The sequence below is a fragment of the Cherax quadricarinatus genome, chromosome 18 (genome assembly GCF_038502225.1).
Source record: "Cherax quadricarinatus isolate ZL_2023a chromosome 18, ASM3850222v1, whole genome shotgun sequence".
Classification (NCBI taxonomy): domain Eukaryota; kingdom Metazoa; phylum Arthropoda; class Malacostraca; order Decapoda; family Parastacidae; genus Cherax; species Cherax quadricarinatus.
In genome coordinates, this window is record NC_091309.1 from 9,122,365 (window position 1) to 9,149,475 (window position 27,111).

Genomic DNA, 27,111 nt, shown 5'->3' on the forward strand with positions numbered 1-27,111 from the left:
CAAATGCTTCGCAATTACTCAAACCCACACTTTTTGCAGATGACACTACATACGTCTTCTCTCACCCGAGCCCAGTCACGCTAGCCAATACTGTAAACACCGAATTACAGAAAATATCTACCTGGATGAGGACTAACAAACTTACACTAAACATTGACAAAACCTACTTCATTCAGTTTGGTAACAGAGCTACAGATGTACCTCTTAACATAACAATAAACGGATCACCTATCACAAAGCTAACAGAGGGAAAATTCCTAGGAATCCACCTCGATAATAGACTCAAATTTCATACACATATACAACAAATTTCTAAGAAAATCTCCAAGACTGTAGGCATACTATCGAAGATACGGTACTATGCTCCACAGTCAGCCCTCCTGGCCCTATATCACTCTCTTATTTACCCCTATCTCACCTATGGAATTTGTGCATGGGGCTCAACAACAATTAACCATCTCAGACCACTAATTACCCAACAAAAGGCTGCAGTTAGAATGATAACAAATTCTCACTACAGGCAACACACTCCACCAATATTCAAAACACTCAACCTACTCACCATACAAAACATCCATACTTATTATTGCACCTATTACATACATAGAACACTTAACTCTGATATTAACCCTCCCCTCAAACATTTCCTTGCCAACCTCAACAGAACACATGACCATAACACAAGGCACAGATCACTCTTTGATGTTCCTCGTGTCCATCTCACGCTATGCAAAAACTCAGTGCACATAAAAGGCCCTAAAATCTGGAATTCATTACCTGTAAATATAAAAGAAACACTACCTGTTTATAAATTCAAGTCTCTTCTCAAAGATCACTTACTCACCCAAAACCAAATAAATACTGAATACCTGAACCTTATAAATTGTATATCCTATATGTTACTCACAATTATATCACACAAATGTTAAACCTAGGACCCAATCTAACTTTATTATTTTTTTAAATACACTACCTAACAGAATACTCCATTCTACTGAATGTACAACAATGCATGCAACCATATGACCTGTCTTTGTAATACTCACTTGTGCTTTATAGTTATCCGTTTACAATAATGTTTTATCACTGATTTCATCATTGCTTAGTTAATCTTAAGTTAATTTTAAGCCAGCCCGTAATGCTATGCATAGTATAAGTGGCTTTGGCATGCTGCTCTTACCTGTATTTTTTGTACCTCTGTTTGTATGCTTAAATTACTAAATAAATAAATAAAAATAAATAAATAAATGTTGCCAGTCTCCACGCTGCCAGCCTCCACGTTGCCAGCCTCCACGTTGCCAGCCTCCACGTTGCCAGCCTCCACGTTGCCAGCCTCCACGTTGCCAGCCTCCACGCTGCCAGCCTCCACGTTGCCAGCCTCCACGTTGCCAGCCTCCACGTTGCCAGCCTTGCCAGCCTCCACGTTGCCAGCCTCCACGATGCCAGCCTCCACGTTGCCAGCCTCCACGTTGCCAGCCTCCGCGTTGCCAGCCTCCACGTTGCCAGCCTCCACGTTGCCAGCCTCCACGTTGCCAGTCTCCACGCTGCCAGTCTCCACGTTGCCAGTCTCCACGTTGCCAGTCTCCACGCTGCCAGTCTCCACGCTGCCAGTCTCCACGCTGCCAGTCTCCACGTTGCCAGCCTCCACGCTGCCAGTCTCCACGCTGCCAGTCTCCACGCTGCCAGTCTCCACGTTGCCAGTCTCCACGTTGCCAGTCTCCACGTTGCCAGTCTCCACGTTGCCAGTCTCCACGCTGCCAGTCTCCACGCTGCCAGTCTCCACGCTGCCAGTCTCCACGTTGCCAGCCTCCACGCTGCCAGTCTCCACGTTGCCAGTCTCCACGCTGCCAGTCTCCACGCTGCCAGCCTCCACGCTGCCAGTCTCCACGTTGCCAGCCTCCACGCTGCCAGTCTCCACGCTGCCAGTCTCCACGCTGCCAGTCTCCACGCTGCCAGTCTCCACGTTGCCAGCCTCCACGCTGCCAGTCTCCACGCTGCCAGTCTCCACGTTGCCAGCCTCCACGATGCCAGCCTCCACGATGCCAGCCTCCACGTTGCCAGCCTCCACGTTGCCAGCCTCCACGATGCCAGCCTCCACGATGCCAGCCTCCACGATGCCAGCCTCCACGTTGCCAGCCTCCACGATGCCAGCCTACACGTTGCCAGCCTCCACGCTGCCAGCCTCCCCGCTGCCAGCCTCCACGGTGCCAGCCTCCACGTTGCCAGTCTCCACGTTGCCAGCCTCCACGCTGCCAGCCTCCACGATGCCAGCCTCCACGCTGCCAGCCTCCACGATGCCAGCCTCCACGCTCCCAGCCTCCACGTTGCCAGCCTCCACGTTGCCAGCCTCCACGTTGCCAGCCTCCACGTTGCCAGCCTCCACGCTCCCAGCCTCCACGCTCCCAGCCTCCACGCTCCCAGCCTCCACGCTCCCAGCCTCCACGTTGCCAGCCTCCACGCTCCCAGCCTCCACGCTCCCAGCCTCCACGCTCCCAGCCTCCACGCTCCCAGCCTCCACGCTCCCAGCCTCCACGCTCCCAGCCTCCACGCTGCCAGCCTCCACGCTGCCAGCCTCCACGCTGCCAGCCTCCACGCTGCCAGCCTCCACGCTGCCAGCCTCCACGCTGCCAGCCTCCACGCTGCCAGCCTCCACGCTGCCAGCCTCCACGCTGCCAGCCTCCACGTTGCCAGCCTCCACGTTGCCAGCCTCCACGTTGCCAGCCTCCACGTTGCCAGCCTCCACGTTGCCAGCCTCCACGTTGCCAGCCTCCACGTTTTAAAAAGATGGACCCGATTTAAAAATGCATACTGCTCTGAAACTGGTTCCATCTTTTGCAAACACCCGTTATCTTTATGAGAACTGTTGATTTGGGTAATCCATTAAAAAGTAAACCACGCTTTTAGGCATTTTAGCCTAAACAGGAGGCAGCTCTGACGAGAACTCACACACACACGAGCTTTTAAATCTTTGCACAAAATTCAACTTAAACCAGCAAATAGAGCCTACTAGACTGGAGAATACACTAGACCTCATCTTCACTAACAATGATAATCTGATACGAAATGTCACCCTATCAAAAACAATATACTCAGATCACAATATAATCGAGGTTCAGACACGTACGCGCGGAGCCCCAGACCGACAAAATGAGATCAGTCACGAGGGAGCCTTCACCAAATTCAACTTCAATAACAAAAACATAAAGTGGGACCAAGTAAACCAAGTCCTCAACGATATAAGCTGGGAAGATAGACTAAGCAACACAGACCCCAACTTATGCCTAGAACAGATTAACTCGGTGGCACTCGATGTATGCTTAAGGCTTATACCTTTAAGAAAAAGGAGTAGAAGATGTAAAATAGAAAGAGACAGGCGCTCCCTTTACAGGCGACGGAAAAGAATAACAGAGCGGCTAAAAGAGGCCAATATATCTGAAATGCGTAGGGAGACACTGGTCAGAGAAATAGCAAACATCGAACTTAAGCTAAAGGAATCTTATAGGAGTCAGGAATCGCGGGAAGAACTAAAAGCCATAAATGAAATCGAAAGAAACCCAAAGTCGAGAACAACATCCAGTATTGGGCCCCTACTTAAACAAGATGGGTCCTACACAGATGACAGCAAGGAAATGAGCGAGCTACTCAAGTCCCAATATGACTCAGTTTTTAGCAAGCCGCTAACCAGGCAGAGTCGAAGATCTAAATGAATTTTTTATGATAGAGCTACAGAATTTGGTAAATACAACCCTATCTGATGTTATCCTGACGCGATAAATGACATGCCCATGCACTCTGCCCCAGGGCCAGATTCATGGAACTCCGTGTTCATCAAGAACTGCAAGAAGCCCCTATCACGAGCTTTTACCATCCTATGGAGAGGGAGCATGGACACGGGGGTCGTCCCACAGTTACTAAAAACAAAAGACATAGCCCCACTCCACAAAGGGGGCAGTAAAGCAATAGCAAAGAACTAATGACCGATAGAACTAACATCCCATATCATAAAAATCTTTGAAAGGGTCCTAAGAAGCAAGATCGCCACCCATCTAGATACCCATCAATTACACAACCCAGGGCAACATGGGTTTAGAGCAGGTCACTCTTGTCTGTCCCAACTACTGGACCACTACGACAAGGTCGTAACAGCGCACAAAATGCGTGCTAAAGGAATAACAGGAAAAGCTGGTAGATGGATCTATAATTTTCTCACAAACAGAACACAAAGTGTAGTACTCAACAGAGTAAAGTCTGAGGCGGCTACGGTGAAAAGCTCTGTTCCACAAGGCACAGTACTCGCTCCCATCTTGTTTCTCATCCTCATATCTGACAGACAAGGATGTCAGCCACAGCACCGTGTCTTCCTTTGCAGATGACACCCGAATCTGCATGACAGTGTCTTCCATTGCAGACACTGCAAGGCTCCAGGCGGACATCAACCAAATCTTTCAATGGGCTGCAGAAAACAATATGAAGTTCAACGATGAGAAATTTCAATTACTCCGATATGGTAAACATCTTTCAACACACCGGCAGTATCCCACCGAGGCGGGGTGGCCCAAAAGGAAAAACGAAAGTTTCTCCTTTTACATTTAGTAATATATACAGGAGAAGGGGTTACTAGCCCCTTGCTCCCGGCATTTTAGTCGCCTCTTACAACACGCATGGCTTACGAAGGAAGAATTCTTTTCCACTTCCCCATGGAGGTAAGAGAAAGTAAACAAGAACAAGAACTAGTAAGAAAATAGAAGAATACCCAGAGGGGTGTGTATATATATGCTTGTACATGTATGTACTCACCTAGTTGTACTCACCTAGTTGAGGTTGCAGGGGTCGAGTCCAAGCTCCTGGCCCCGCCTCTTCACTGGTCGCTACTAGGTCACTCTCCCTGAACCATGAGCTTTATCGTACCTCTGCTTAAAGCTATGTATGGATCCTGACTCCACTACATCGCTTCCCAAACTATTCCACTTCCTGACTACTCTGTGGCTGAAGAAATACTTCCTAACATCCCTTTGATTCATCTGTGTCTTCAACTTCCAACTGTGTCCCCTTGTTACTGTGTCCAGTCTCTGGAACATGCTGTCTTTGTCCACCTTGTCAATTCCTCTCAGTATTTTGTAAGTCGTTATCATGTCCCCCCTATCTCTCCTGTCCTCCAGTGTCGTCAGGTTGATTTCCCTTAACCTCTCCTCATAGGACATACCTCTTAGCTCTGGGACTAGTCTTGTTGCAAACCTTTGCACTTTCTCTAGTTTCTTTACATGCTTGGCTAGGTGTGGGTTCCAAACTGGTGCCGCATACTCCAATATGGGCCTAACGTACACGGTGTACAGGGTCCTGAACGATTCCTTATTAAGATGTCGGAATGCTGTTCTGAGGTTTGCCAGGCGCCCATATGCTGCAGCAGTTATTTGGTTGATGTGCGCTTCAGGAGATGTGCCTGGTGTTATACTCACCCCAAGATCTTTTTCCTTGAGTGATGTTTGTAGTCTCTGACCCCCTATGTGTAGTGTGACCTAAGTGTAAGTAGAAGTAGCAAGACGTACCTGAAACCTTGCATGTTTATGAGACAGAAAAATGGGCACCAGCAATCCTACCATCATGTAAAACAATTACAGGCTTTCGTTTCACACTTGCTTGGCAGGACAATTGCTGCACACTAACAGCACCTTTCAAGGCAGGTGAAATTGCTGACCTAGAAAATGTGCAGAGAACCTTCACGGCGCGCATAACGGAGATAAAACACCTCAATTACTGGGAGCGCTTGAAGTTTCTGAACCTGTACTCCCTGGAACGCAGGTGGGAGAGAGCATGATTATATACACCTGGAAAATCCTAGAGGGACTAGTACCGAACTTGCACACAAAAATCACTCACAACGAAAGCAAAAGACTTGGCAGACGATGCAACATCCCCCCAATGAAAAGCAGGGGTGTCACTAGCACGTTAAGAGAGAACACAATAAGTGTCAGGGTCCCGAGACTGTTCAACTGCCTCCCAGCATACATAAGGGGGATTACCAGTAGACCCCTGGCTGTCTTTAAGCAGGCACTGGACAAGCACCTACAGTCGGTACCTGACCAGCCGGGCTGTGGTTCGTACTTTGGATTGCGTGCAGCCAGCAGTAACAGCCTGGTTGATCAGGCTCTGATACACCATGAGGCCTGGTCACAGACCGGGCCGCGGGGGCGTTGACCCCCGGAACTCTCTCCAGGTAAACTCCAGGTAAGCTACAATATTTAAATTTCACCTACAACTTTTATTAACATTCTTTATATACTATAAATTTTACGACAACATGGCCACCTGTGTGTGACGGAGAGGTACAATTATGCAATTTGTTTCCTAAGGATTATGGGGAGCACTAAACCCGTAGGGATTATATAGCGCCTGTGGGGGGGAGGATGGAAGGTATTCAGGCTAAATTCAGGGAACTGGAGCACAGATCCAATTCTCTAGACCAAGAGCCCCTCACCAGCGTCAAGGAACCTCCCTTGAGGGGTTCATGAGGAGGAACTTGTGTGGTGCAGACAGCAGGAACAGCCTGGTTGATCAGACCCTGATCCACCACGAGGCCTGGTCTCAGACCGGGCCGCGGGGGCGTTGACCCCCTGAAACCCTCTCCAGGTATACAAGTAGAAATGAACCGACCCTGGCCAGTCCCACACTAGGAGCCGCCACAACCTTTCGTTCTTCAGTTTAATATGTTTATTATGCACCCCATACCCATCCTGTGGGCGGTAGTCACCACATACCCATCCTGTGGGCGGTAGTCACCACATACCCATCCTGTGGGCGGTAGTCAAAAGATTACAGAGGTACATAATGGGTCCAGGGACTGGACCTCAAAGTTTTGATAGTTGAGCAAGTTACAGAGGTAATGAACTGCAACCTTCTCAACACGCCTTTAACCGCAGTGTTGCCTTAATTTACGAAACCACTTAATTTTATATTCATAAATATAGTATTGGCTTTTTAAACTTTACCAACAATTGTAAGTTAAGGCCTTTTTTATTAAGTTAAAAAAGGCTTAAGACATTACGGACTCAGACGTGTGGTGGGACCTACCATCTATCGTGACGTGTGGTGGGACCTACCATCTATCGTGACGTGTGGTGGGACCTACCATCTATCGTGACGTGTGGTGGGACCTACCATCTATCGTGACGTGTGGTGGGACCTACCATCTATCGTGACGTGTGGTGGGACCTACCATCTATCGTGACGTGTGGTGGGACCTACCATCTATCGTGACGTGTGGTGGGACCTACCATCTATCGTGACGTGTGGTGGGACCTACCATCTATCGTGACGTGTGGTGGGACCTACCATCTATCGTGACGTGTGGTGGGACCTACCATCTATCGTGACGTGTGGTGGGACCTACCATCTATCGTGACGTGTGGTGGGACCTACCATCTATCGTGACGTGTGGTGGGACCTACCATCTATCGTGACGTGTGGTGGGACCTACCATCTATCGTGACGTGTGGTGGGACCTACCATCTATCGTGACGTGTGGTGGGACCTACCATCTATCGTGACGTGTGGTGGGACCTACCATCTATCGTGACGTGTGGTGGGACCTACCATCTATCGTAACGTGTGGTGGGACCTACCATCTATCGTGACGTGTGGTGGGACCTACCATCTATCGTGACGTGTGGTGGGACCTACCATCTATCGTGACGTGTGGTGGGACCTACCATCTATCGTGACGTGTGGTGGGACCTACCATCTATCGTGACGTGTGGTGGGACCTACCATCTATCGTGACGTGTGGTGGGACCTACCATCTATCGTGACGTGTGGTGGGACCTACCATCTATCGTGACGTGTGGTGGGACCTACCATCTATCGTGACGTGTGGTGGGACCTACAATCTATCGTGACGTGTGGTGGGACCAACCATCTATCGTGACGTGTGGTGGGACCTACCATCTATCGTGACGTGTGGTGGGACCTACCATCTATCGTGACGTGTGGTGGGACCTACCATCTATCGTGACGTGTGGTGGGACCTACCATCTATCGTGACGTGTGGTGGGACCTACCATCTATCGTGACGTGTGGTGGGACCTACCATCTATCGTGACGTGTGGTGGGACCTACCATCTATCGTGACGTGTGGTGGGACCTACCATCTATCGTGATGTGTGGTGGGACCTACCATCTATCGTGACGTGTGGTGGGACCTACCATCTATCGTGACGTGTGGTGGGACCTACCATCTATCGTGACGTGTGGTGGGACCTACCATCTATCGTGACGTGTGGTGGGACCTACAATCTATCGTGACGTGTGGTGGGACCAACCATCTATCGTGACGTGTGGTGGGACCTACCATCTATCGTGACGTGTGGTGGGACCTACCATCTATCGTGACGTGTGGTGGGACCTACCATCTATCGTGACGTGTGGTGGGACCTACCATCTATCGTGACGTGTGGTGGGACCTACCATCTATCGTGACGTGTGGTGGGACCTACCATCTATCGTGACGTGTGGTGGGACCTACCATCTATCGTGACGTGTGGTGGGACCTACCATCTATCGTGACGTGTGGTGGGACCTACCATCTATCGTGACGTGTGGTGGGACCTACCATCTATCGTGACGTGTGGTGGGACCTACCATCTATCGTGACGTGTGGTGGGACCTACCATCTATCGTGACGTGTGGTGGGACCTACCATCTATCGTGACGTGTGGTGGGACCTACCATCTATCGTGACGTGTGGTGGGACCTACCATCTATCGTGACGTGTGGTGGGACCTACCATCTATCGTGACGTGTGGTGGGACCTACCATCTATCGTGACGTGTGGTGGGACCTACCATCTATCGTGACGTGTGGTGGGACCTACCATCTATCGTGACGTGTGGTGGGACCTACCATCTATCGTGACGTGTGGTGGGACCTACCATCTATCGTGACGTGTGGTGGGACCTACCATCTATCGTGACGTGTGGTGGGACCTACCATCTATCGTGACGTGTGGTGGGACCTACCATCTATCGTGACGTGTGGTGGGACCTACCATCTATCGTGACGTGTGGTGGGACCTACCATCTATCGTGACGTGTGGTGGGACCTACCATCTATCGTGACGTGTGGTGGGACCTACCATCTATCGTGACGTGTGGTGGGACCTACCATCTATCGTGACGTGTGGTGGGACCTACCATCTATCGTGACGTGTGGTGGGACCTACCATCTATCGTGACGTGTGGTGGGACCTACCATCTATCGTGACGTGTGGTGGGACCTACCATCTATCGTGACGTGTGGTGGGACCTACCATCTATTGTGACGTGTGGTGGGACCTCCCATCTATCGTCGTGTTCAATACTAAATTACCCTATTCATCATTTATTTATCACTGTCAGATCCGTGAATCACCGAGTATTATGAAGAATTCGTTTTCTTTCACCCCCGTCCTGCCGTCACCGAAATTTAACTCCGCTATAAGTGTGTACGTATATTTCACTACTGGAGAAAAAATACGATTAATGCGTGAAATTAATTTAATAACGTATTTGCTAATAGCTAAATTAGGCACTGACATACACTACACACATTCCACTGACATACACTATACACATTCCACTGGCTCCACAAGATGGGTTTGGCTAGGCTATCTTAATTAAGTTACCCCGTGTTTCCGTATGGTTAGCTGCCAATGACCAAAGTGTTACAAACGAGAGAACTTCGGGAACGGTACTAGTTACTTTTAGTTTTTGTCCTGTTTCCTGACGAACGTCACCTAACCTAACGTTACTAGTTGCCCAACAGAAGCAAGAGCGAAAATATATAAAAAATGGAAGACTGACAGGCAGGCAGGGACGGATCTACCATGAAACTAATGAGGCTTAAGCTTCAGGGGCCCCTAATTCCAGAGGGGCCCCAGAAGCGACTGTAGTCTGTATGAGAAGGGCTTGCGAAGGGGCCCCCATAGCAGTTCAAGCCTCAGGGGCCCCAAAAATATAGGTCCGCCACTGCTGACAGGAGTAAAAACAAAATATGTAGAAGTGATATGTAGGGAGAGGGGCAGTGTGGGAAAGGGAAGCTGGGTCGACCTGTAGTAGTGCTGGGGAGGTGGCAGGGGTGTCGACGGGCTTAGTATAAACAGAACTTGCTCTCACAGTCCATCCACTTTCTCGACCCATTACCCAGCGTGAGAGTGCTAGTTGCACCTGTCACTTGAGCAGACTTCCATACCAGAGTGGCGTTGGTCTGTTATGAACGATGTCAGTCACTGTTCTGAAGATGTCTGTGGTCTTACTGTTATGAACGATGTCAGTATCTGTTCTGAAAATGTCTGAGGTTCACTGTTATGCACGAAGTCAGTCACTGTTCCCAAGGTTAGCCAATCCCATCTTTGTGGACCATTCAGTTATCTATGCTACGGGCACAAGATTTTCTTCTCGCCTTCACATGCACCATAAACTCGCCAACTAAAAACCCTCACCCAAGTAAAACCGATTTATAAAAAAAAAAAAAACACAGTAAACCAACAAAGACATTCATAGTTAAAATATTTAGTATATGTTAGAAAAAAATCATCTGGTGTTAGTAAAAGATTTTTTTTTTTAAATTACCGAGGTTCCTGCGGGCACCCCCTGGAACCTGGAGGTTGTACCGAAAAGTATCAAAACCTAGACGAAAAATACTTACCGGCAGGTAGTCAAAATATGCATCATACTTAGCAGCAGGTCACTAGTTGTTGCACTGAGAGGAGCAGGATCACTCGAAAGGACATGGCCGTTAATGGTGTGTGTTGCCCAGTCCCCAATTTACAGAAATAATTTTGTGATTCTTGTGGAAAGAGTAGGTTCAAATACTCGTATTCTGCCAAACTTTGTTGTGTAACTTGCTGCTAATCTGTAGGGCCCATTAAAAAAACAAGCCGAAGAATGTGGCAGCCTTCGCCTCAGTATCCGCCTGGTCATTACCAGGGCCTCAAGTTTGTTTCGGGCACCCAGAGTTTCATATCCTTGCGCTGAATCGTGGCTAAGGTAATGTTATGGCGGGCGGGTGATGGAAACTTGGATGGTGGGCGGGTGGAAGCTTTGCCATGATTTAAGGTCTCGTAAGTTTATTATGCCAAATTTATTAATCAAACTGGTATTTGTGAAATAACTGGAGAATGTCTCTTTTGATCAGAAATAAATCACAGTATATGACTATTATTTAACTCTACATAATGTTCATGTGCATATAACACCTGTTGTATTCTGAAGACAACTGTAAACAAAAAATTGTACGCTGTGTTCCCAAAGGTTTAACAAGTTTTCTTACTTGTGGGCGAGAGGGCTGGACGAGAGGGCTGGATGAGAGGGCTGGATGAGAGGGCTGGATGAGAGGGCAGGGTGGCAGAGAGGTTAGCCAAATGGTCAGTTGATGTATGATTCCGTGTGGACAGTGGACTGCGTGTGGGCGTGTAACGGGGATTTTTTTTTTTTTAAGGATGTGGCAGGTTATGTGACCACCTGTATGTTTCTTAGCGTACGTCTGAGAATAAGGGCTCACCTCGACACTCTCAACATAGGAGGAGTTCTTCACCAACACCACCAGCGCTCGCAGCATGAACGAGCCAAACAGGTGAAGGTGGAGCAGGTTCCTTGGGCACCTCAACTTCCTGAAACACGGGTGATTACATTATTATATTCTGGAGGGGCCAGCCAAATCTGTGTGAGTCGCACAACAACACACAGATAATGGGCGGTACTAAGGAGAGAGAGAGAGCGAGAGAGAGAGAGAGAGAGAGAGAGAGAATGGCACCAATTCCCAAGTCTCTGACTAGCATCACGGCACTTCACCTTGGAGAGGGCAACTTGACCAAGCTGTATGTAGCTGCGGCAGTCATGGAGTACTCTGAGCACGTAGGTCACCCAGAGATCAATTCCATGATAAATGTTCAACAGAGAGAGAGAGAGAGAGAGAGAGAGAGAGAGAGAGAGAGAGAGAGAGAGAGAGAGAGAGAGAGAGAGAGAGAATCCTTAATCACTACGATTATTTTCATTACCATCATTAAATGCACAACAATGCACGGATATATTTTACCGTGACTAAAACATTCAGCAAAAATAGTTTTCACACACACACACACACACACACACACACACACACACACCTACTTTTAAAGCTAGGTGGGCATGGACAGCAGGAACGTCAAACGTACCCATACATTTCACTGGCTTTGGGGGAAGGGGTCGAACCCGGGATCTTTCATTTGTGAGACGGTCTTACTACTCAGCTACTCTGCAATGTTACAAAAGGTACTACCTATCTATCTACCCACCCACACACCGATCTTTCTACTTGGCCCCACACACAATCATCTAGGCCAAATCTACTCGCTCACCCACCTAGCCGTCTATCTAATAACTCACCCACCTTTCCAGCCAGACAGCCACCCATGCAGCCACCCAGTCAGCCACCGACCCACCTAGCCATCTTTTCAAAAAGACCTATTCATTTCCCAGCCCTCCCACACGCTCCACGGAGTTCAATAATCGAATCTTTTCACTCCAAGACAAGATGTAGGATCAGTGACGAACTCCAGGTGTGGCTTTACCCAGCCTGGCGGACGAACGCCAGGTGTGGCTTTACCCAGCCTGGCGGACGAACGCCAGGTGTGGCTTTACCCAGCCTGGCGAACGAACGCCAGGTGTGGCTTTACCCAGCCTGGCGGACGAATGCCAGGTGTGGCTTTACCCAGCCTGGCGAACGTACTCCAGGGGCGCCTTTACCTAACCTGGCGAATGTAAGCAATCCTTCACATGCAAGTAAATACAGTGGACCCTCGAATTTAGTAGTTCCTTTTCTGTGTGCAAAAGTATGGTTATTCTCTATAAAATGTATTTTTTTGTTAATATTTCCATGTATGAAGATTACATCAGGTAACAGAGACTGAGGTTCAACACCTGAAACAATCTTATAGATAAACAGAGCTAACACACACACACACACACACACACACACACACAAAGAAAAAGAAAGAAAAAAGAAAGAAAAAGGGAGAGAGAGACCCAAACATAAATTAGGTCAGGATGCTATCCCGACTGTCGTAACAGAGATGATGGATGTCAACCAACCTCGTAAACCAGGATGAGATCGACCAAGCAACAGCCCGAGACGATCATAGGGGAAAAAATCCAATCAGAAAAAGAGGAAATGGTTGGCATTTTGTTCTCGATCTTGTTATTGAAACTGACTTAAAAAATGGAGAGAGAGAGAGAGAGAGAGAGAGAGAATCACTAGGGAATACAACTGAACACCAGGGACAGGTCACTGTAAGATAGGGTCATAGAAGGTTGTTTGTGATCGTGACAGGTCGTTTGACTTGGATCACTCCACGAGTCGTGTGGCTTGCCTTTCAATACCTAAGTTTACCTTTCTAACACTCTGAAACCTACTGGAATTATCTTGGGTTAGATTAAATTTAGATTGAAATTAGAAGAAAAAAACGGAGGAGACCAAGACGAAGAGGAGCAAACCGAAAAATACGAGAGAAAACCAAGACGAAGAAGGTAAAAACGAAGATGATTACTATTATTAGTAATGCAGGATGGTTAATAATCCAAGAAAGCCAAATAGTGTGGCGGTCCTTTAAGTTACGGCCCAAAATAGTCGACTAACACAAGGGTGCCTATTTACTGCTAGGAGAGCAAGGTTATTATGGAACACGCTCGCACGTCTCGCCCAGCAATCCGTCAAGTTGAACCATCTATTAATTCCACGTCAATTCAGTAGTTGATAATATCAGTGACCCTTGATGAACCTGTTTGTTGCACTGATGATCTCATTATATCCCCGCCTGTCATTTATTCGCCTAGGGGGGTAATTTCCGTGATTATCTGTCGTAAGAGGAAGTCTGAGTGATTAATTAAAGTATAATGATGTACCACAACCTCCCTCTTCCTCTCTTCCTTCCTTCTTTCTTCCTTCCTTTTCTCCCTCCATCCCCTTCTCATAACAAAAACCGAAGTGTGAAGCCTCCACAGTGACAATCCTCAACGCAAAATTATAGACTGAGAAACAGAAGAACTGTAAACAAATTAATCGTTCGCTAATCCAGTGAATGCGATTGAATCCTCCCTCGTGGAGTGGCTCAACTCTTTATACAAACTCTCTCTCCAAGAAGAACATCATGACGTGTGATTTAGGAGCGCTTGCTGGCGTAGTAAGGGAGGTGGGGAGGGGTATAATGGGCGAATTACATTCGCTATATTTTGTTGGGAATATGATTTACATGTAGAACCGCTGTTGTAGTGTGTACAGAGATACACGTAAGATTTGACAAAGTGGATAGGGACAGAATGTTTCAGAGATGGGACACAGCAACAAGGGGTCAAAACTGCTAGTTGAAAACTAAGACGAGTCAGAGGGATGTTAGGAAATATTTCTTCAGTCACAGAGGTGTCAGGAAGTGGAACAATCTGGTGAGTAACGTAGTGGAGGCAGGATCCATACATGGCTTTAAGAAGAGGTACGATAAAGCTCTTGGAGCAAGGAGAAAGTGGACCTAGTAGCGACCAAGCAAGAGGCGGGGCCAGGAGCTGTAACTCGACCCCTGCAACCACTACTAGGCGAGTACACACCTATACGTGGTAGCATTCAAATATTTTACTCACAGAGGCCGCGAGAACACAAGCAGCGAAAGAATTTGACGTCTTCCATCAGCCTTGATATACCATACTGTTACAACATTCACACACTGACTGGCCTCACTCGGGATTCAGATCAACGAGTGATTCGTATGTACCTCACGCGCGCCGTCCAAACCCATATTTCGTATATATATCGAGACTTCCTCAGGAAGAGTGAAAAAAAGTGGAAAAATATGGGCCAGGGGGTGAGAACTGGAGCGAGAGAGGTATGCCCTCCCCGACATGGTTGTCAGACGGTAGTCGGAGAACCCACCTGTGTCAACTGCAAAGGGAATGTTTTCGAGAACGTTTTGCTGTATCAGTTGATAAAGTTCTACCTGGAGTGAAACGTTGTCTATAATTGTAAAGGTCTGCTTTAAATCAAGGGTGATGCTGCTACCACACTTGTTGGCAACACCTGCTATACGTGTCGTCAACAAATACTCTACGTTTCCGCAACACTTGTTTCACGCACCTGGAACACCTGTCATACTTGGCGGCAACACTGGTGTTTCACGCGATAATTTGCGAATAACTTTTCCACTCGTTTTCAAACCTTCGACGTCGATAATTAGAGAATACTACTTCTGAGCGACTTCAAGACTAAAGTTGTATATTGAGGCATCAGTCCTTGTCAGGCTTTAAACCTTCAAAACTGGTGTGTCATAAGAGGTTCGAAATGGTTTTGGGCTTTGGCCGTTTTTACTGAAGAAATACGCGTTACAGTTTCCGCTATAAAACTCGAGAATGGCTCTTCCGATAGGCTTCAAATCTCCATTGCCGATAATTAACTACATTAGACAATTTTAGCGTACTTCTGCGTGCACTGAGGTAGAGGGGACTGGGCTTACAGGATACGGGGATACCTTTCTCAGATCGCGCAGCTACCGCGATACACACACACACACACACACACAATGAGCTAAGACTCGACCCCTGCAACCACAAATAGGTGAGTACATGACATGACTGAAGGAATAGACTCCGAGGTGTCTCTGTTTGCAGATGACGTGAAGTTGATGAGAAGAATTCATTCGATCGAAGACCAGGCAGAACTACAAAGGGATCTGGACAGGCTGCAGACCTGGTCCAGCAATTGGCTCCTGGAGTTCAACCCCACCAAGTGCAAAGTCATGAAGATTGGGGAAGTGCAAAGAAGACCGCAGACGGAGTACAGTCTAGGGGGCCAGAGACTACAAACCTCACTCAAGGAAAAAGATCTTGGGGTGAGTATAACACCAGGCACATCTCCTGAAGCGCACATCAACCAAATAACTGCCGCAGCATATGGGCGCCTAGCAAACCTCAGAACAGCATTCCGACATCTTAATAAGGAATCGTTCAGGACCCTGTACACCGTGTACGTTAGGCTCATATTGGAGTATGCGGCACCAGTTTGGAACCCACACCTGGCCAAGCACGTAAAGAAACTAGAGAAAGTGCAAAGGTTTGCAACAAGACTAGTCCCAGAGCTAAGAGGTATGTCCTACGGGGAGAGGTTAAGGGAAATCAACCTGACGAGACTGGAGGACAGGAGAGATAGGGGGGACATGATAACGACATACAAAATACTGAGAGGAATTTACAAAGTGGACAAAGACAGGATGTTCCAGAGATGGGACACAGCAACAAGGGGACACAGTTGGAAGTTGAAGTCACAGATGAATCACAGGGATGTTAGGAAGTATTTCTTCAGCCACAGAGTAGTCAGGAAGTGGAATAGTTTGGGAAGCGATGTAGTGGAGGCAGGATCCATACATAGTTTTAAGCAGAGGTACGATAAAGCTCATGGTTCAGGGAGAGTGACCTAGTAGCGACCAGTGAAGAGGCGGGCCAGGAACTTGGACTCGACCCCTGCTACCTCAACTAGGTGAGTGTACACACACACACACACACACACACACACACACACACACACACACACACACACACGTACGTCTAGTTTAAAATTTTGGTTATATTATTGGAAAACCGAGTAATGTCTGCGCATCGGAACATAAATTGAGGAATTTGCATTGGAATTGCAAAATTTGTGACGTATATGAGACGATAAAAGATAAAGCACTTGCGAACGCGATATTTACACAGCACTTAGTTTTGCGAACGCGATTTTTATAAGCACTTTATATGCTTGCGAACGATACACAAAACGCGATTACACAGCACTTGCGAACGCGATATAAAAATTACACAGCACTTGCGAACGCGATATAAAAATTACACAGCACTTGCGAACGCGATATAAAAATTACACAGCACTTGCGAACGCGATATAAAAATTACACAGCACTTGCGAACGCGATATAAAACAACACAGACCTCAAAACAAACTTTTGAGCCAGTAGCGCTACCCTCTCAAGAAAATATTTTCAGGCCAATAAGAGTGGAAAAAAAATCTACCTCAAAATGTAATACGGAAAGAAATTTTCCACATCGCTTCCTGACCTAACACTGTCTTGCCCCGGGTCAGGCGATGCCTGTGTGAGAAGTAGCGAGGGAGAGAAGGAAGGAAAGAAGGAAGAAAGGGATAGAGGGAGTATAATTTGTTGGAACTTTTAATATAAAGTTCCAACAAATTACTGATATTCAGTCTTATTAAGTTTAGCCTAAGTTAAATTAAGTGCTCGTTGTTAACGAGTTGTTTAAACATTCTCTCACTTAGGAAATGAATCCTATTACTAGTCGCGTTCAAGGGAACAGATTTCATCCACCTTTCGCGTCCACAGGACTAGAAGATATTCGTGTTCGAGAGGCAAATTCACGATCGCAACTCACTGGCTAGAAAGAGGTTAAGCCCAGGGTCCGGCTTGGGGTGCCAGGCTAAGCCAAGTCATTCGCTGTTGTTGTTGTTGTAGCGAGCGAACAATAACGAGGAAGCGAGAGCCGTGGTAACTGCTCGTTAACGAATGATTCACTCGCGTGGAATGAACCCCCGAATATGCTTGTTCTTGGGATGATGGCGAATCACGGCAGGCGAGGTGTAACAATAGTGAATGGGCGAGGATATCCTTAGAGAGAGAGAGAGAGAGAGAGAGAGAGAGAGAGAGAGAGAGAGAGAGAGAGAGAGAGAGAGAGAGAGAGAGAGAGAGAGAGAGAGAGAGAGAGAGAGACCTACCCGAGGTACGGCAAACACTAAGGACCCACCTGAGGGAGGCGAGGATGGTAAAAGAGATGACGAGTGTGGCGAGGGAGACGCTGTAACCGATCATAGAGACCTGCTTCAGCGACGGCAGGTATTCCTGTAGGGAAAAAGTTCACTCACAGTTAATATCGTGGAGAGGTCAAGCCTGACACACACACACACACACACACACACACACACACACACACACACACACACACACACACACACACACACACACACAGGTATTAAATAAAATCAGATACACAAACGCGCACGTACAGAGGGTGAAGAACGCACCATTATGACGCTGAAGGTGGTTGTAACATTGGTAGGGGCGGCATAACCCAGGCAAGGTGTGTAGTTGGTCCAGCCTCTCTCCTGTCCACCACCAACCCAAGACCCGTTCTCACCGCACCTCCGAGACGCATGCGCCTGTCACAGATTGAGATAGAAACAGAGAAGAACTGAAACATATTAGTACTAAATGATAAATATCTTTATTTACTACAAGTACATGTACAAGGTATACAGACCATAGCTGATATCAATGACACACTACTATATAGAAAGCCCCTTGTTATACTGAACATTTCGGGCAAATTAGGTCAATTCTGTCCCAGGATGCGACCCACACCAGTCAACTAACACCCAGGTACCCATTTGACTGATGGGTGAACAGCGACAGAAGGTGTAAGAAAACACGCCCAATGTTTCCACCTTCGCCGGAAATCGAACCACGGACCCTCAGCGTGTGAAGCGAAAGCATTACCAACCAGGCCACGGGCCACCCATTTATTCTCATATTTATCTCAGCTGTACTACTGTGACAGATTTACTGAGGCAGTCAAGAAAATAATAGGCTAAAGGTATTCCACTAAAAATAATGTATAAAAACTTATCAGAAAATATTAAAATGAAAGTAATCAGTTTTTTTTTTTTTTTGGGGGGGGGGGGGTATTATCATGGTGGAGAAGCGCTAAACCCGCAGGGGTTATAAAGGTTAATGAAAGTACAAGGATAAATTATAATAGGCAGGGTTACTAATGGGGTGACACTTGGGGAGAGTCACCACCTGGGTGCCACTTGAGGGAGTCACCACCGGGGTGCCACTTGGGGGAGTCACCACCGGGGTGCCACTTGGGGAAGTCACCACCGGGGTGCCACTTTGGGGGAGTCACCACCGTGGTGCCACTTTGGGGGAGTCACCACCGGGGTGCCACTTGGGGTGGGAGAGTCACCAATGGATAGACAGTCATTCAATTCAAAATGAAAACCCAACGCATCACACTATATTACTGTAACTACGAACGAGTGGTATTGATCAATAACAACACTGCGCTAGCCAAGGATTCGAACCCATGTTGTACTGGCCTGCCTCATGGTAAGCGAGAACCACATGACGCTTTAAACCACAGGACCACCCAACCCTACAAGAATGGCGTAGCCAGCACACAGCTAGTTGTTGGGCCGCCATCCGAGGGCATACGGAGGTGTGGGAGCTTCTAAGCTAATTTCATTCTCATCCCTGTTTGGTGTACTAGCCTCACGAGCAGCACTTATATATTATTGTAACCACGAACGAGTGGTATTGATCAATAACAACACTGCACTAGCCAAGGATAAGCTGTGTGCTGGCTACGCCATTTTTTAAAGCGTCATGTGGTTCTCGTTTACCATGAGGCAGGCCAGTACAACATGGGTTCGAATCCTTGGCTAGCGCAGTGTTGTTATGCATCACACTATATAACTCACAGTTTGTCTTTCCAAAAGCAAACCCCGAAAAATATAAACACGTACTAAAAATCTACACAAAACACAGAGGGTGACAAAAGTCCCCCCTGGGTACCGGTGCTAACTTCCATAATGGATGTAATACACTATTTACGAGCGGGAATAAAGAAATGGATATGTCTGCAGGTGATGCAGGCATTTTGAGTCCAGTATGAACATTAATGAGATGCCAATGAAAGAGTTGACCAATTTTTATTACTGAAAAAAAAGAATGTTGTGAATTTTGTAGAACGCGGAGCGCCAGTGATCACTGAGCGCTCTGTAACATTAAAAATATAGTCACATTACCATACACACAATACCCTATATATACCCATGTTAAAAACTCTAAAAACCCAAAAAATGCATTAACATAAACGGCCCATAAAGATACAGACTGATAAAAGATTAAAAAAAAAAGGGCTGGAATATATTTTAATAAAATCCTTAATTACTCCATATATTATGAACGAGACTCAACAAGACGGGAATAAACACGGATGGGCAGTTAGGAATTAAAACACAGGGGAAGGTGGGAGCCCCGGCAAGCAAGGTGATTAAGGTTCATAGGGAAACAGGACAACTGTCTCCTGAAGCGAGTCTTAAGTCAAGGAAGCGAGTAGTGTGTCGTGGTCTACAGCACTGTGGAAGAATTTCATAATGACGATTCCCTGAAGCAACGCGCATCCACAAAATCCTGTTCTGCAGGTTGTGGCTTTATTCTTGTTGCCACGAGCATAACCATGACTAGGAGAATGTTATGATAAATGAACGTAGCAGAGCTTCATCTCAACCTGGGTCCTGAGTACTTTCATTACCGGGACCCCAACATACCTCAGGACACCCGACATGTTCTACAACCCCAACATACCTCAGGACACCCGACATGTTCTACAACCCCAACATACCTCAGGACACCCGACATGTTCTACAACCCCAACATACCTCAGGACACCCGACATGTTCTACAACCCCAACATACCTCAGGACACCCGACATGTTCTAGAACCCCAACATACCTCAGGACACCCGACATGTTCTAGAACCCCAACATACCTCAGGACACCCGACATGTTCTAGAACCCCAACATACCTCAGGACACCCGACATGTTCTACAACCCCAACATACCTCAGGACACCCGACATGTTCTACAACCCCAACATACCTCAGGACACCCGACATGTTCTACAACCCCAACATACCTCAGGACACCCGACATGTTCTACAACCCCAACATACCTCAGGACACCCGACATGTTCTACGACCCATAACATGCCCTATGAGGCGGCTCGAACCTCCGTTGTCTTATACCGAGTCACAAACTCGAAGTCAAATTTGTAAACCACAAAGAGCGAAGCGGTAAACAACGCAGAAAATCACACAGTGAATTATGAACTAAAATCAATGAAAAATAATAAAGAAACCGAGATGAACTACAGAGATAAAATGAACAAAAAATCACTGATTTTTTTCAGATCATTTAAAAAAATGTACGTGAAAATATACTTGCCGCCTCTAAATTTACTAAGATCATATATATTCTTGACGCTGAAGGGTTCGTGATCCAAGGAACTGATATTACCCTTCCCTTCCTGAGATCACACGTGATTACCTCCCCCTCCCCAGGTGATATTTGGTCCCCCCGGGTATAATGCTCCCCAATAATAACAATAATTATTATTACACAGTTCCTCATCTCTCATTTTGGTGGACAAGAAGCGACAATTTTAGAGAGAACAAAATGTGAGAGTATTTTTGACTGAAATAATGGATTTTTGGTCGAAACATTTTAATTTTAGTGTTAAACAGGAAATAGTCCGAAAAAATCGTTAATTATCAGCAGTTTCCAGTTAAAGTCTGATAGCTAAAAAATTAAGTCTCCATCTACTGAAACATCTGTTTATGCAATATTAACAGATTTTTGTGTTGGCTAGAATGATGACGCAGTGGCTGTTATCTTTATCATCCGGATGATGACGCAGTGGCTATCTTTATCATCCGGATGACGCAGTGGCTGTTATCTTCATCATCCGGATGACGCAGTGGCTATCTTTATCATCCGGATGACGCAGTGGCTGTTATCTTTATCATCCGGATGACGCAGTGGCTGTTATCTTTATCATCCGGATGACGCAGTGGCTGTTATCTTCATCATCCGGATGACGCAGTGGCTGTTATCTTTATCATCCGGATGACGCAGTGGCTGTTATCTTTATCATCCGGATGACGCAGTGGCTGTTACCTTTATCATCCGGATGACGCAGTGGCTATCTTTATCATCCGGATGACGCAGTGGCTGTTATCTTTATCATCCGGATGACGCAGTGGCTGTTATCTTTATCATCCGGATGATGACGCAGTGGCTGTTACCTTTATCATCCGGATGACGCAGTGGCTATCTTTATCATCCGGATGACGCAGTGGCTGTTATCTTTATCATCCGGATGATGACGCAGTGGCTGTTACCTTTATCATCCGGATGATGACGCAGCGGCTGTTATCTTTATCATCCGGATGATGACGCAGTGGCTGTTATCTTTATCATCCGGATGATGACGCAGTGGCTGTTATCTTTATCATCCGGATGACGCAGTGGCTATCTTTATCATCCGGATGATGACTCAGTGGCTATCTTTATCATCCGGATGACGCAGCGGCTGTTATCTTTATCATCCGGATGATGACGCAGTGGCTGTTACCTTTATCATCCGGATGATGACGTTATCTTTATCAGCGGACTGTTATCTTTATCATCCGGATGATGACGCAGTGGCTGTTATCTTTATCATCCGGATGACGCAGTGGCTATCTTTATCATCCGGATGATGACTCAGTGGCTATCTTTATCATCCGGATGATGACGCAGTGGCTGTTATCTTTATCATCCGGATGACTCAGTGGCTGTTATCTTTATCATCCGGATGATGACGCAGTGGCTGTTATCTTTATCATCCGGATGATGACTCAGTGGCTGTTATCTTTATCATCCGGATGACGCAGCGGCTGTTATCTTTATCATCCGGATGATGACTCAGTGGCTGTTATCTTTATCATCCGGATGATGACTCAGTGGCTGTTATCTTTATCATCCGGATGATGACGCAGCGGCTGTTATCTTTATCATCCGGATGATGACGCAGTGGCTGTTATCTTTATCATCCGGATGATGACGCAGCGGCTGTTATCTTTATCATCCGGATGATGACGCAGCGGCTGTTATCTTTATCATCCGGATGATGACTCAGTGGCTGTTATCTTTATCATCCGGATGATGACTCAGTGGCTGTTATCTTTATCATCCGGATGATGACTCAGTGGCTGTTATCTTTATCATCCGGATGATGACTCAGTGGCTGTTATCTTTATCATCCGGATGATGACTCAGTGGCTGTTATCTTTATCATCCGGATGATGACTCAGTGGCTGTTATCTTTATCATCCGGATGATGACGCAGCGGCTGTTATCTTTATCATCCGGATGATGACTCAGTGGCTGTTATCTTTATCATCCGGATGATGACTCAGTGGCTGTTATCTTTATCATCCGGATGATGACTCAGTGGCTGTTATCTTTATCATCCGGATGATGACTCAGTGGCTGTTATCTTTATCATCCGGATGATGACTCAGTGGCTGTTATCTTTATCATCCGGATGATGACTCAGTGGCTGTTATCTTTATCATCCGGATGATGACTCAGTGGCTGTTATCTTTATCATCCGGATGATGACTCAGTGGCTGTTATCTTTATCATCCGGATGATGACTCAGTGGCTGTTATCTTTATCATCCGGATGATGACTCAGTGGCTGTTATCTTTATCATCCGGATGATGACTCAGTGGCTGTTATCTTTATCATCCGGATGATGACTCAGTGGCTGTTATCTTTATCATCCGGATGATGACGCAGTGGCTGTTATCTTTATCATCCGGATGATGAATCCACGAATGATTATCATTTATATTATCTCACACACATTTTCACACACACACACACACACACACACACACACACACACACACACACACACACACACACACACACATATGCATACTTTCACACACACACAATCATACACACACAATCACATACACTTTCACACACATTTTCACACACACACTTCAACACACAATCACATATACAATCACACACACACAATCACATAATCACAATCACATAATCACATATATAATACACACACACACACACACACACACACACACTCACACACACACACACACACAAAAAATCTCCGGGGTAAAAATCACACAAGCTCAGTGGGGCCTAAAAATGATTTAGATGACCGCCAATTAACCGCTAATTAATCGCCAAATAGACTAGCCTCGTAATTGGCGGCGCGAAGTTGAATGGTGTGTTACCAGAACATGTCGCGCTCTGTCTCTCTCCTCTCTATCTATTATCTATTTATTCCGCGTTTATGGCATTTTATCTATTATCTGCCTTATCTGCTCTTTGTTTCAGCTCTTATTGTTTAGTTTATGTAACAGTAGTTATGTAACAGTTATATAACAGTAATGTAACAGTTATGTAACAATTTATGTAACAGTTTATGTAACAGTAGTTATGTAACGGTTATATAACAGTAATGTAACAGTTATGTAACAGTATTTATGAAACACTGTCACAGTTATGTAACAGCAGTTATGTAACAGCAGTTGTGTAACAGCATTGTGTAACAGTTGTGTAACAGCAGTTGTGTAACAGCAGTTGTGTAACAGTATTTATGTAACAGCAGTTGTGCAACAGCATTGTGTAACAGTTGTGTAACAGCAGTTGTGTAACAGCAGTTGTGTAACAGTATTTATGTAACAGCAGTTGTGTAACAGTATTTATGTAACAGCAGTTGTGTAACAGCAGTTGTGTAACAGTATTTATGTAACAGCAGTTGTGTAACAGTTGTGTAACAGCAGTTGTGTAACAGCAGTTGGGTAACAGCAGTGTAACAGCAGTTGGGTAACAGCAGTTGGGTAACAGCAGTTGAGTAACAGCAGTTATGTAACAGCAGTTGTGTAACAGCAGTTGTGTAACAGCAGTTGTGTAACAGCAGTGTAGCAGTTGTGTAACAGCAGTGTAACAGCAGTTGTGTAACAGCAGTGTAACAGCAGTTGTGTAACAGCAGTTGTGTAACAGCAGTTGTGTAACAGCAGTGTAACAGCAGTTGTGTAACAGCAGTTGTGTAACAGCAGTGTAACAGCAGTTGTGTAACAGCAGTTGTGTAACAGCAGTTGTGTAACAGCAGTTGTGTAACAGCAGTTGTGTAACAGCAGTTGTGTAGCAGTTGTGTAACAGCAGTGTAACAGCAGTTGTGTAACAGCAGTTGTGTAGCAGTTGTGTAACAGCAGTGTAACAGCAGTTGTTTAACAGCAGTTATGTAACAGCAGTTGTGTAACAGCAGTTGTTTAACAGCAGTTATGTAACAGCAGTTGTGTAACAGCAGTTGTGTAACAGCAGTTGTGTAACAGCAGTTGTGTAACAGCAGTTGTGTAGCAGTTGTGTAACAGCAGTGTAACAGCAGTTGTGTAACAGCAGTGTAACAGCAGTTGTGTAACAGCAGTTGTGTAACAGCAGTTACACAACTGCTGTTACACAACTGCTGTTACACTGCTGTTACATAACTGCTGTTACACAACAGCTGTTATGTAACAATCTGTACTGCTTATCCAACAATATTTGTGCAACAATGTGTATAAAGCACTATGTATACAACAATGTGTATAAAGCACTATGTATACAACAATGTGTATAAAGCACTATGTATACAACAATGTGTATAAAGCACTATGTATACAACAATGTGTATAAAGCACTATGTATACAACAATGTGTATAAAGCACTATGTATACAACAACGTGTATAAAGCACTATGTATACAACAACGTGTATAAAGCACTATGTATACAACAACGTGTATAAAGCACTATGTATACAACAATGTGTATAAAGCACTATGTATACAACAACGTGTATACAGCACTATGTATACAACAATGTGTATAAAGCACTATGTATACAACAACGTGTATAAAGCACTATGTATACAACAACGTGTATAAAGCACTATGTATACAACAATGTGTATAAAGCACTATGTATACAACAACGTGTATAAAGCACTATGTATACAACAATGTGTATAAAGCACTATGTATACAACAATGTATATAAAGCACTATGTATACAACAATGTGTATAAAGCACTATGTATACAACAACGTGTATAAAGCACTATGTATACAACAACGTGTATAAAGCACTATGTATACAACAACGTGTATAAAGCACTATGTATACAACAATGTATATAAAGCACTATGTATACAACAACGTGTATAAAGCACTATGTATACAAAAACATTTTGATACAGCAATTCTTCACTTTTATTAAATATAATATACACATTATTTTGGTAACCGTAGCATATATTCTGAAAATAAAAAAAATAATTAGGGACTCGTAAACGTTTTAAGTCTTATTATGGGAAATAATCCAAATAATCAAAACTGGAAATTATAGCTATTAATATAACCAAAGTAATTTATTATATCAGGTTTAAATTGTTCAAAATTAATGGGCAAATTAATTAGGTATATTTTAAATTATTTGACTGAAACATTAAGTTAGGATTTTCAGGTTTTAGTTGGAAGATGATATATAGAAGATAGCAACGAGTGACCCAGGGTAGGTCAACATCTGGTAGCAACGAGTGTGACCCAGGGTAGGTCAACATCTGGTAGCAACGAGTGTGACCCAGGGTAGGTCAACATCTGGTAGCAACGAGTGACCCAGGGTAGGTCAACATCTGGTAGCAACGAGTGACCCAGGGTAGGTCAACATCTGGTAGCAACGAGTGACCCAGGGTAGGTCAACATCTGGTAGCAACGAGTGACCCAGGGTAGGTCAACATCTGGTAGCAACGAGTGACCCAGGGTAGGTCAACATCTGGTAGCAACGAGAGTGACCCAGGGTAGGTCAACATCTGGTAGCAACGAGTGACCCAGGGTAGGTCAACATCTGGTAGCAACGAGTGTGACCCAGGGTAGGTCAACATCTGGTAGCAACGAGTGTGACCCAGGGTAGGTCAACATCTGGTATCAACGAGTGTGACCCAGGGTAGGTCAACATCTGGTAGCAACGAGTGTGACCCAGGGTAGGTCAACATCTGGTAGTAACGAGTGACCCAGGGTAGGTCAACATCTGGTAGCAACGAGTGACCCAGGGTAGGTCAACATCTGGTAGCAACGAGTGACCCAGGGTAGGTCAACATCTGGTAGCAACGAGTGACCCAGGGTAGGTCAACATCTGGTAGCAACGAGTGACCCAGGGTAGGTCAACATCTGGTAGCAACGAGTGACCCAGGGTAGGTCAACATCTGGTAGCAACGAGTGACCCAGGGTAGGTCAACATCTGGTAGCAACGAGTGACCCAGGGTAGGTCAACATCTGGTAGCAACGAGTGTGACCCAGGGTAGGTCAACATCTGGTAGCAACGAGTGTGACCCAGGGTAGGTCAACATCTGGTATCAACGAGTGTGACCCA

At 45.9% G+C, this 27,111-nt stretch overlaps 1 protein-coding gene across 4 annotated transcripts in view; it reads right to left on the reverse strand.

Annotated features, from left to right (window-relative positions):
• LOC128689359 (secretin receptor) overlaps nt 1-27,111 on the reverse strand; it is a 270,899-nt gene that overhangs the window by 44,487 nt on the left and 199,301 nt on the right. For all 4 annotated transcript variants that reach the window (XM_070086167.1, XM_053777542.2, XM_053777541.2 and 1 more), the window contains exons 6-8: nt 18,076-18,210; nt 17,799-17,893; nt 11,533-11,641 (exon numbers count right to left, since the gene is read on the reverse strand). In XM_070086167.1, coding sequence (XP_069942268.1) covers nt 11,533-11,641; nt 17,799-17,893; nt 18,076-18,210 — 339 coding nt within the window. The remainder of the gene's footprint in view (nt 1-11,532; nt 11,642-17,798; nt 17,894-18,075; nt 18,211-27,111) is intronic.